Source organism: Aythya fuligula, chromosome 3, assembly GCF_009819795.1.
Source record: "Aythya fuligula isolate bAytFul2 chromosome 3, bAytFul2.pri, whole genome shotgun sequence".
Lineage (NCBI taxonomy): Eukaryota > Metazoa > Chordata > Aves > Anseriformes > Anatidae > Aythya > Aythya fuligula.
This window is the reverse complement of record NC_045561.1, coordinates 54,982,021-54,994,416: the sequence shown is the minus strand read 5'-3', so window position 1 is coordinate 54,994,416 and position 12,396 is coordinate 54,982,021. Positions and strand designations below refer to the sequence as shown.

At 40.1% G+C, this 12,396-nt stretch overlaps 1 protein-coding gene across 3 annotated transcripts in view; it reads right to left on the bottom strand.

Moving 5' to 3' along the window:
* The window catches only part of SYNJ2 (synaptojanin 2), a 62,640-nt gene that overhangs the window by 23,888 nt on the left and 26,356 nt on the right, over positions 1-12,396 (bottom strand). For 2 of the 3 annotated variants that reach the window (XM_032183936.1, XM_032183937.1), the window contains 8 exons: positions 11,287-11,370; positions 9,497-9,558; positions 6,577-6,673; positions 2,843-3,015; positions 2,355-2,436; positions 1,989-2,138; positions 1,720-1,885; positions 936-1,127 (listed from right to left, as the gene is read on the bottom strand). In XM_032183936.1, coding sequence (XP_032039827.1) covers positions 936-1,127; positions 1,720-1,885; positions 1,989-2,138; positions 2,355-2,436; positions 2,843-3,015; positions 6,577-6,673; positions 9,497-9,558; positions 11,287-11,370 — 1,006 coding nt within the window. The other variant, XM_032183938.1, reaches the window with a different exon arrangement.

Here is a 12,396-nt window from a genome sequence, read left to right as displayed (position 1 = left end):
GCTGGTCAAATATGGTGTCCCAACTTGCTGTTCCTATAAATGCAAGTATTTCTTGTGCATTTTGACTTTGAAGTTGTTATATATGTTCATCTGATTCGTGTCAGTATGGAACATTTCTTCCCTTTCCTCCCAGTGTCCCAGTCTCCCCCTCATTATAGTCAAATTACCAAATCTTCAGAAATATTCCTCAAATCCATGAGCCTATTTGCTTTTGTTATTCTGAACTCTTATTTCTAACAGTTACAGCCTTTTTTGTCTTCTTTGTGGTTGATTTAGCACTGCTATAGATGTGAGTGTCCCTGTGAATGGCCTGTTAGGAATGTTTTAACTACTCATGAAGTGTCAATAAGAGAGCTATTTGTGTTTGTATGTTCTTTCTTTGAAGTCTCTGATGTCTGGGGGTTTCAGAACAACTGCTAACAACTAGTGACTGTTATGGCTTCTGAATGGGACACTATGCAAGCCCCTGATATCTGGCCAGGTGGCCAGGAGATTAAGGAGAAGAAAAAAGAAGCTGAAGGACGGCTAGGAGACAAAACTTGCAGGGGACACTGTGTAAGCTTTTGACATGCTGCCAAGGAGTACAAAGGGGAAGGACAAGAAAAAAACTTGGAGAGGAAGACTATGAGCCTTCAGCATGAAAGACCCCTAGAGACCCACAGGGGGACCACCGGAGACTGATGCGCATGCTCCAGTAGGAGGGACTGGATCCCGGAAGGTAATTATAATAACCTATTTTTTTTAGAAGTAGTAATGAATATGTATTAGTCTAGGAGCATAAAAATCAGCTACTTGATGTAACTGGTGTGCGTCCTGGTGGAGCGGAGACTCCCGGTGCACCCAGCGCTGTTTGCTTACCTCTATTCCTTTAATAAATTATAAACTTTGATTATAATCCTATTTTGAAGACTGAGCCATTTATAACAAAGTTTTACCCTGAAATTCAGAAACTCCGGAGAGCTTAGGAGAATCCAGCAGCCAGTCTGTCAGCTCGCTGGTACCGAGGATGTTGCTTCGAAACTGCTTCCCTCCATTCACGTTCCAGGTCCCCATGGCAACACGAACACGCTTGAAGCTTGTGAATTCAAACTGACGCTCTGACATGGCCTTCAAAATACTCGGCGTCACTGATGGAAGAGGGGAGAGAGAAAAAGGGCATGTAAAACAAAAATGTGCTGCAAAAGGAAAGGAACGATACAGCCAGCAGTGACATGTAAGTCACTGTGAAGTAATGACATTACCCTAGCGGCAACAACGCAAAAGCTAAAGACTGACTCCAGTGACAATGGCAGTAACTCTAAGATAATTGGGGCTGATGCCATCAATTCCTCTTCTGGAAACCAGGCACCCTATCAAAGCAGTTGTATCTGTGAAAGATGGGTCACTCACTTTCAGCATGTTTTCTAGTACTTCTTTCAGCAGTGGCCTAACAAATTATTTTTTCTCCCTTAGTCTTATCAGTTTGGCCTACAGAGATTGAGCAAGCCAAAACTTACGACTGAAATCTGAGCCATAAGTAATTTAGAGTGGGGGTAAAGGTGAAGAGTAGCAGAGCCTCACACCACATCTTCAAAACTAGCACTGTCATGGCTCTCTACCCTGGTCAGAAGTCCTTAAAGTAGTTTATTTTATTTTTATTTTCTCAAAAGGATGCAATTGCTTATATCTGACAGTCAAAAACAGACACAAAGAAAACTGGAGGGTTTACACTGGCCTTACCCAGCAGTGCAGTGTGGTCCATAAGCATTTTGCCTTTGTCTGCATATTCCTCACTGAAGAAGTCACCCATAAGTAGCAGCTTGATGGCTTCCTGCTTTACTGCATCAAAAAAATTTGACTGAATGGTACGAGACACTGACCGGGCTCCATCCTTGAGTTTCCCAACCTACATCAGACCAAGAGCAACAGCGCAAGTGACAATGTAGAGTAAATCAGATGTTTTTCTTTACAGTCACTTCTGAGGAAACAGCTTTGCCATTTTTCTTTACCTTGTGCTTTCCCTCTAGGGCACGGCTGCCAGTAAACACTCGGCTCAGATTATGGCCGTTGAGAGTCCACATTGCTTTGTACGATTCCACAAAGCGCTCAACTATAGATTTAGAGTTCAATCCCAGGCTCTCTAATTGAGTAAGCAGGACCTAGATTTGGTGCAGAAAACAAAAACAAAAAACGTTTTTTAATATGTTTTTGCTTTTTATTCTCAGTTTAAATATTCCAGCCAACATCATTGGGTAACACAGAGCTGGCAAGAAAGACTTGTGTCACTGAGGCTTATGCCCCCTTTCTTGTCTTTCCTGTGGAACTGAAAACTTACACAGCATGGGGCATCATGAAAGGTCCTGTGACAAACTCACCTCCAGTGCAACGAAGGACTGTACACTGTTAGTACGATCCAGGCAGTCCAAACAATTCATTCGAAAAGTCCCTGTCTGCAGACTTCAGTAACCAAACAAAAGAGGAGAGAGGGGAGAAAAAAAAAAAAAAAGGTATATTTTTTAAAATAACATCTAATCATGAGTTGATTGAACAAGATCATCAAGTGTTCAGCCTGATTATTCCCACCCACAATTTCACAGTGCAAGCACAGTGTATTCCATTACATATCTTGACTACGTCTGCAACACAGTGTCAGCGAATGCACGTACTGGCAATTTTCCACATTCTAAACAATGCAGATGCAGTTCAGCTAAATAATCTATTTAGCATCAAGGTTACACTTCATCTAAAGATTATACTTCAAGATGGTCACTTATGTTCACGGTCCAAACACGATGATGAACCAGGGGAGGCCAGAAGGGGTGATGCCTGGCTATGCTTAGACACAGAGGCAGGGTACACTCACCGTGGACTTACATTCTCGCCCTTTGCGAAGATGCCGAAGTCTTCCCAGTGCAACTTCAGTTGAGGCCTCAGTAAATTTTCCAGTTTTTCAGCTTTCCCACCTTTTGCAAATTGGTGGTAGTCAAAGTTTATCATGGGAGTGTCTGCTGCATGGGAAGAGGCCCATAGCAGTTTCTGTTTAAAAATTGAAAGAAGGAGAAAAAATCCTGCTCAAGCCACAGCATAAGGATTGATGCCAGCACGCTTTTCATTGTTGGTAAACTCAGACAGCTTACCACAGTTTTAATTTTGACAAGTTCACAAGTGTGAAATACCAGACATGGAAACAGCAGTGAAAATTCCCTGTTTGTTTTCTTTCCAAAAGTAAACTGGTTTGTTAGACCCCAATTTTCCTGCAAGGGAACTCGAACTGTAGCTGCAAAGTTTGCCTCAGAACTGCTGCTGTCTGTGCCCTGGCTGGTGGCAGCCCTGCAGCAGTGGCCTACTGCCTCTGTACAAAAATAGTGGTGATCTGGGCCAACTCAGGACAAGGGCCCTGATAGGAAGGATGTCCAGAGCTTCTTAAGGTATGTGAACATAACCATGCACACGTTTATTTTGTAACCGTTCCATAAGTGCCAAGACATGAGAAAATGTGGCCCTAAATTTAGGTGGAGTGTGACTGGGGAGGAAATAAGAGAGAAATGATGTCCCAGGAAACATATTATAAAATTTTGTGTTAAACCACAAAAGTGAAAGAAGAGACATAAATAGCCTCATTATTTCATCTCCTATTTCTATGATCTCACATGCATTTCCGTAATCACCACAAATTTCATTAATGTATCTGTAATAGATACGACAATAATACATCCTGCTCTTCACGGCAAAGCCAGTGAGAATTGTTATATTAACTCTAACTATATAAGCCTTTGTCTATGCCCTTCCCATCTGCATGTTCTCATCTCAAGAGATGGATCCTTTTTCCACTTAGACCACTAAGACCAAAAACCACTCTGATATTATGTTAAGAGTGTAGGTGCAGCAGTTACACCAGTGTAATTGTATCAAGTTAGCCCTTCAACCTTCCCTCCAGAAACAAATCTAAAGGTGTTGTGTGATGTTTGGAGAGGAAAATGTAAAATATATTTCATTACACTTTACAAAAGTGAAAACACTTGGAATTTGTTTTGTTTCTGTCAACACCCCAACTCACTGCTAGAGCCACCAGCAATGCACTTGACAATGGCATTTATCCTCAGTGTAAATCATGGTGTACACTACAGCAGTGCTGTTACTGCAAACATAATTACATCTGTTATGGGTGATGCTTGTGAGAAGAACAGCATTACTGGGAACACTATTGATGTCTGGCCTGGTAACAGTTGATTTGTGTAATAGCTGAAGTTAAGCTGGGGATTTCCAATTTTTTCATTTGCTTCTGTCGCATAACCTAACGGTAGTGCAGGCATTCTGATCATGTAAAATGAGTAGCACTGTCAGTAATTGCAAGAATATTTTGATATTTGGAACCAACTCAGATAAGGCATGTTAAGATTGCAGCAACCATTGGGAGAAGAGTAAAAAATACAAGCATACAAGGGAAGATGGAGAAACAAAGAAATAAACTAATGACAGGAAAGAAGAAAAGTTTTACTTCCTGGTGATTTCCCTATAATTTATTTATTTTTAAACTGAGCTGTTTAAAATCAAACTAAAAAATACATATGCTTTCTAATAATTCATTCATTAAATCACAAAGGTAAAGAAAAGACTAAGAGTTGATTGGATTCAGTTGGTGCAAATCTTCACTTCCCAATGAGGTCAATCTAACCCCTTTCAGCCAATAAAGTGCTTTCTTTTTTTTTTTAGAAAAAGAATAAATTTTAACAATTTAGTTAAAACAGATCTTTATTTAAAGGAAATGAATGCATGAAAGGTGTTTACTCCAGAAATGTCCTATTTCTGACTTAATTTCCATTTGTATGATACTGACCAGAACACTGTTTTCGAGAACTGAAATACTTGATAAAATATTGGTATTAAATTTACAAGCAACGTCAGGTTTGTATCCTTACAGTTATTTCAACTTATCATCTCTTACCACTAAATTCCGATGTTTTTCCAAAATAAACTATAAAAACTATTTTAAAGAGAACAAAACCAATAGGCTATAGAGGCTTAGCTGTGTCAAGCAGAAACTAAGTAAAAAGCTGAAATCAGAAGCTAGGACCTGACTTCATTTCTGTACTTTCTTCATAGGCTCACTAACTTCAGCCACTGTCTGTGGCCGTATTCCATACAGGGGGCACCTTGATTGAGTCATTTTTCAATGGGGAAGCTGGTGATTCCTACTCGCTCTTTCAGAGGAGGAGGAAATGGTCACGCAGAAAAACTGCCATTAAAATGCTCCTTGTGTCAAGTACATTGTTCCAATAGAGAGGTAAAACAATCAGTAACTATTACTTAACAAGAATCTTCATTTTGCTTAATTTCACAGAGTAAACATTTGAACTCAGAACTGTTGTATCAGTCTTTACCAATGATAAATAAATGTAACACTTACTATAGGCGTGTACTTAAAGACATCCTTCATATTATTCTTTGTAAGATATACTCCAAAGTACCTAGGTCTGACTTCTAAAGCAATTAGGCACCTCGGCAGCAGACTGCCATCAGCCTCCAGGCAGATACAGGCAGCTGTGCACTTGCACAAATCCTACTGAGTGAAAATCCCTAGCTTCAAGCACACGTTAGTTTTAAAAATCTGGCCATCCTGCACTAAAATTCAATGCAGCTTTAATTACACAATGCCTGACATCCTGAAAAGACAACCCAGATGCTTTCAGGTATTAGTTGTGCCTAGGGACATTTAGAGGGAAGGAAAACCTCTCTCAATATACACCAGGCTGTGACTTCGTGCTGTGGCAGTTAATTCCCATCACAACCAGTACTAGAGAGCTGTTTGCCATTACAATCAGAGCTTCTTCTTAGTAAAGTAGGGTCAGGGACTGGCCCCAAAGCAGTTCAGAGAATCATCAAATCATAACGGTTGGAAAAGACCTCCAAGACCATCTGGTCCAACCATCCCCCTACCACCAATGTCACCCACTAAACCATGTCCCTAAGCACCAGGTCCAACCTCTCCTTGAACAGCCCCAGGGACGGTGACGCCACCACCTCCCTGGGCAACCTGTCCCAGTGCTAGTTCTGACAATCCCATAAGGCACCCGACTACAGCTCACTGCGTTGGTGTCTACATATGATGACAAAGCTGACCACAATTCATTTTTCCAAATGTGCACTACTTCTTAGGACATTTATGGCTTTGTTTGTTTGTTTATTAAAAAAAAAAAAAAAGTCTGGTTGAAGAGAGTGTCTACAAACATATGAGGAAATAAGCAAGAAGAAAATGCTGAAAATCAAGCCCCTGAGACTATGAAGCATCATTCTCTCTTTACTAGATATTAGATAAAGGAGAACATAATTTCTTCAGATGTAGTGTTCGTCATGTACTTGTCCAGAAAGGGAACAGAACATGGAGGCTCAAGAAGTCAGCAGTTTAACAAAAAATAAAATAAAATAAAATAAAATAAAATAAAATAAAATAAAATAAAATAAAATAAAATAAAATAAAATAAAATAAAATAAAATAAAATAAAATAAAATAAAATAAAATAAAATAAAATAAAATAAAATAAAATAAAATAAAATAAAATAAAATAAAATAAAATAAAAATAAATCATTGCTTTTACCTTGAAAGCTCTGTTAAGCACCTCCTCTCCTCCTCTGCTTCCCAACAGGTTAACAATCACTTGTTTTCCATACTGCTCTTTCAGAAGCATCATATGCCTACAGCAAAAGTAACCATAATAAGTACAGAACATACAGAACAAAACTATGTAACGTTGCCTGCTACGTTTTTCAAACCACAGAAACAGAGATCGTTGGTTGTTCCATCTAGCAGGTTTCAGCCACAGCAGCTATAGACATCTTCCTCAGTTTCCTTGCAATCAATTATTAAAGTGCAAGTTGTGCAAGCATGAAATGAAGGAACACGGTATTTTGTGCTATAAATAAAGAAGCGTCTTAGAAAGCAGGCCCCAGATCTTTTATGTCACTGTTAGCTTTGATACTGTCCTTGCCTGCACCCACCTCCTGGCTCTCAGCCTGGAGGCTGCACAGGAAAGACAACCAGAGAGGAAAACATGTTACAACAGGGATTGTCCTGCATCTTAGGGATGAGCCAACAAAGAGCCAGTGGCAGCAATGGGGTCTAGGACTCCAGTGTAATGGACAGAGAGGCGCGAACATCTCATAGGTGACAGGGCTCAAGTATTTCTGAGCTACTGCAACCCTGAAATAGTCACTCGCAGCTTACTTTTAATTATGGAGGAATGTTATTAAACGGAAGTACTGCTACAGTGGATCAGACCAAAGGTCCCTTTAGCCAAATGGCCTGGTCCAGATCCTTCAGGACAAACACAAACAGGAAAAGCATAAAGTAGTATTTCATCTGGCATGTATCGCCAGCCTCTCAAAGCCTGACACTTAGAGACTCCCAAGTCAAGAGCTTTTAGCCAGATACAGAGGCACCCATTCTCTCCTCAGCACATTCTTTTCAATTTTGTATGCATGAGCTACAGGAGCTGTGCTAGTTTATTAATAAACAATTAGATCTCAAAGACATCTTATGCCACATACTACCACCACAGTGATACTTAAGAGGAAGATGGATAAGAAAAATAAAATATCCCACACAAATGAAAAACTACTACATGCTGCAAAGCGACAAGTAATGGCCAAGTGTCAGAAAGTCAGCAAGCACGCATAGTATGGCATGCATCTTTAAATCCTATAACCAGAAATAAGCCACAAAAACATGGAAATTGAGAAATTAAAGAAAAAGTTAGCAGCACATGTTTCAAGAAACACAGAAAATGTATTCTCTGGTCTTATTTGTGCTTCTGGTTCTGCAGCCAGTTCTCTGCATGCCAGCTCCTCCTGTACATTTGCACACCTCACATCCCACCATCAAGATCGTGTTTATCCACTTACGTTATTTCTGAAGAACAAACCTGCTGACACTCAGGTCATCTGCTTGAGTACTATGAGAAGAACTCCCCAAGGGTTTATCAGGAAGAGGGGATGAAAAAAGATCCACTAACAAGATTGCCATTCCCCTCTCACAGTGCCTTCTCAACACATTAACCTATCAGATGGAAAATCTAACAGGCTAAACCCACTCCAACACACTGTAGCAGGCTGTTAAGTCTCGGTGCCTGCTTCCATATAAGTAGTTGCCTGTTCTTTGTCCATTTCCAAAGGACTGTCTTTTGCAGTTCTGTAAGCAGAGAGATTCTTAACTTCACCTAGAGGCTTTTCTGTGTACAGGGAGAAGAAAGAATAGCGTGAGCTGATCCTCACATTCATGTTTCTTAGAAGAAACTCATTCACCAGTTGCACTGAGGTCACGGAGATCAAATACTCCGAGCTAAATGGCATTAAAGAGTTGTTCCTTGCTAAGGTACTCCCAGTTTGTTGGGAAGCACAAAGAGGATGCTAACAAGTCACTGTTTTCTTCTTACAGGGATTATCTCTGCTGTGGAATGCAACCCTCTAAGATGAAGATTCAGGAAACTGGCAGAGCAACTTAACATGGCACCAGATGACAGCAAGATCATGAGCCTCAAACACATTTGAATTCAGTAGGATTTATGAGTCTTAAAAGAGCTTTCAGAACCCGGACTAAGTCCCTTTGGAGCAGGGACTGCTATGGTACGTAGACCATTTAGATTCCAGTCCCTGTCTGGGGTCCTTCTGTGCTGCAAAACTATTAACAGTTCCTAAGATCATGTTTGGTAAAAGTTGCAGTACATGGAGCCACGGAATTAAGAGGACTCATCTAAAAGCACTTTTTAGCTTGGACATAAGATCTCATTTGCCAAAACCAGAACAAAACAGAAATGAATCACATGACCTGGCACTTAAAAGCTGAAATATTCCAAGAGGCCAAATCCTTCAGGCAATGTTTTCACTGATGTCCATGGGAGTTTGTCCTTAAAGGACAGCATTTCAGTCAGATATTCCAAGAAATCATGCTGACAGATGGATTTTTTACTGTTTCCAGCTGCCACACAGTCTTAATGGTTTAAGGTTTACAAGCCAGTCTCTGGGTAAAGCAGACCATCAGCATGACAGCATCATGCAACACTGGTTAGAGAATAACATGCTGTTATTTCTGTGTAGCAGTGCAACAGTGAAAAGCAAATCCTGAATGGTTTGGAAGCAGTGTTTTATTTTTAATTGCCTGGCTTACAGAGGTAAAGAAGAACACATGCTCTGCATACTGTAAGTGTGAATTCACATTTGTTGAAATGTTACAAAGAGTTACACAGACCTTTCTTTTTCATACCACCCAGCATTTCTCAGGTTTTTCAGAAAGAAGGTAGGAGACCAAATTGTTTCAATTAGCATTGAAGGAGGAAAAGAAAACACGTAAAAATAAGTCAGTAAATAAAGTAAACCCACGTAATCCTGCAACACCTGGGAGATCAGCTACATCATATAAGGGATGTTTCACACCTCTGAGGATTTACTAGGAAGGCATGAAGTTGTGGAATCTTGGTTAAATACCAGGTTGCTGTGTTATTGCCAAAGTTGAATGAAGCTTACCTGTCAAAGGCAGGAGCATTAGCTTCCAGGCCTCTGTTAAGCCTTAGATGATGAGAACCCACCTAAATAAAATAATGGAAAGAAAGAAGAGAAATTTGCTGAAGTCCTAAATCACTAGATGTCTCCCTTTTTCCTTCAAAGAAAACATTTCTTTAACAGCACCAGATACCCCTAACAGACTCCACACACCCACACACATAATATACTTAACACAAAAGCCACAGCTTTTATTAGACAACAACATTTACAGTTGCAAGTGAAAACAGGATTATTATTAAGCAAAGGGATATCTACACATCTTTTTTAGGGCCAAATAAATCATATCCCCTTGCCAACTTTCTCTAGCAAATATCCCACACTGTATATCACATGAATATGCTGTGTGCCCAGCACTCTTCCTGCCCTTCAGTCACCAGACAAGGCTGCAGTTATGCCATTTGCCTGGACTGTGTGTACTGCATTATTTCATTGTTCTGTTATTTACAGAAACTAAAAATTATTGGAACAGTCCTTTGAAAACTTGATGGCTAAAATCCCGTACCATCAATCTACACTGCTAATTGTTTTTAAGATCACGTATTGTTTCCTGTACACCATCATCTTTCTTTATTTTTCATGAGGTTGGTTTATGCAATTCTTCACCACCATATTCACCACCAGTGCCAGCACACTCCCACCCAAGGAGTAAGAGTTACTAGTATTCACCAACATAAATGACAGCTGCATATTCTAATCCAGATTAAGCAAAAATACAGATCATGTCCTTGCTAAAAAGTTGAAAATTCTGTTTAACCAAAGATGCTGCACACAAGCCAAAAATATTTGGGGAAAAAACTCTCTGACTTCATAACATAGAGAACAACAGTGCTGGATACAGCTACTAGATGGGAAGGAAGCGTGCACAGTCACAGGGACAAACCTCCTTTATAAAAAAGTATTGCCCTGGATGGTGCTAACAGAGGGAACACAGAGCTTCTAGTCATCTTTTGTACTAAACCCAGTGGTCCTGAATGGTTCTAAAGTGCTAGATTTAATAATAAAAAAAGTATCAAATGATCTTTGAAGAATCTAAAGAGAAAAAAGTTATATAACATCTTCTCTCCACTAACACATAAGCATACATGTGCGTACTCAGTCTAGTTGCTCATCCCTCTGCTCAGAGTACATGAAGCATGCTAGGATGACTCTAACTTGCTACAGTTGATGCATTTATCTCCTGATGAAACACCACAACTTTGCCTTGCAGAAGATCAGATCATCATTACTGTATGATCAAAATCTAGCAAACACACCATCCAAACATTATACTTTACTTGAAGTTAAAGTACTCCTGGTATCGATAGAGACTCCGATTTTATTCTGCAGGTCAGTATCACGAAATAGCAGAATGTTCCTGCTAACCAGGCGTTTCAGAATGAAAGGTTATTCCAAATCAAATAAAAAAATACTATAAAGGCATTGCTGTAACCTTCAGTTTAGGACATCAAGACACAGTCCCTTACATAGACTTTCCTGCAGAGGCACACAAACACATGAAAATGTTAAACCTCAATAACTATAGCTATTTGCCTGTTGGTGTTTGTTTCTTTCTTTCTTTCTTTCTTTTTTTTTTTCCTGTTTACCTAAGCATGAATAATTTCTTACAAAGTAAACCTAAAAAGAAGTAGTTCAGCATTTTCAAAGAATGAGCTCTGCATCTTATTTCAAAAAGTACATAAATTTCATGGAACTTCTAAATTATAAGTAGCAAGAGAGGTAAGCAAGGTAGGCTTTTTGATTTAGTTGTTTACCTGAAGCCCTGGTTGCTCCCAGAACAGTGGAACAGAACCTCTGATCTGCACAAAGGAAGAGACGTCATCATCCAAGTAAATTGTCTGAAAAAAATGAAATAAATGGAAGGAGTTCTCCCGTTAGAGCTATCAGTCTGTGTCTTCTTCATCAAATGACAGCTTAAGACACTGAACACGAAGGGTGAAAAAAGTAAACGGTGTATCTCACTGTATCCCCTTACCGCTCAGCCGCTTTTCCATAGTCTCACACACAGTGGAACAAAGCACACCGTATTTGCTTTCATGTCATCACAACAGATTCAATTCACTACTCACCAGAAATAAGAGAGAATTTAAAACACCACTGCTGGCAATGTGGAAGGAATCTTTCAGCCACGATGAAGATGGATTTGATCTACCGGTGAAGAGACTCGGGAAGACCAGGACATAGTCTCCCTCTGTCTCCCTCAAAAAATTGAACTGCAAAATGTCATTGCTCCTTGTGACCGGTGATGGGTAATGTCAGGTGTGGGATAAGCTTATCCCTTGCTTTATTTACTATTTCTTATTTCACTGCATGTCCTGCATGTCAGAGTGCCCAAACAACTCTCAGTGAAACCAGCAGCTTTGCCACTCCCATCCTGAGATACAGCGAACAGTATGTGATCTATTTCTCTTCAACAAGGTTTCTAGTGAGAGGCTCCAAACTCTCCATTTTATTCCCAGACCAGACTTCAACCTCTCCCTTTATATTTTTTTATGATCACAGCTAACAAACTGATTTCTAATCAAATTCATGTAAAGTACAAAGACAATTTCCCCTTTACCTTCCCCCTCCGCCACCCCCCAGCAAAGCACTGCATTATATGTTAACTTAGCACAAAAGGTACTATCTTCAGACAGGGCATAACCACAGAGCAACTGTGCAAAGCCTGGCTCTCTCTCCTGGCCTATACTTAGCAGTGGAATCCTGGCTGTTTTCCACAGGCGACACACGATACGCATCCCTGTTATCTCCTGCATCGCAGCGAGTCTTCTGCAGCCCCGGCGAGGCACGGTATCCATACAGGTCACCCAGGTAGCTGCTTCTCCAACTGCATCATATCATTTAGCACAACAGCTGCCAGCTGG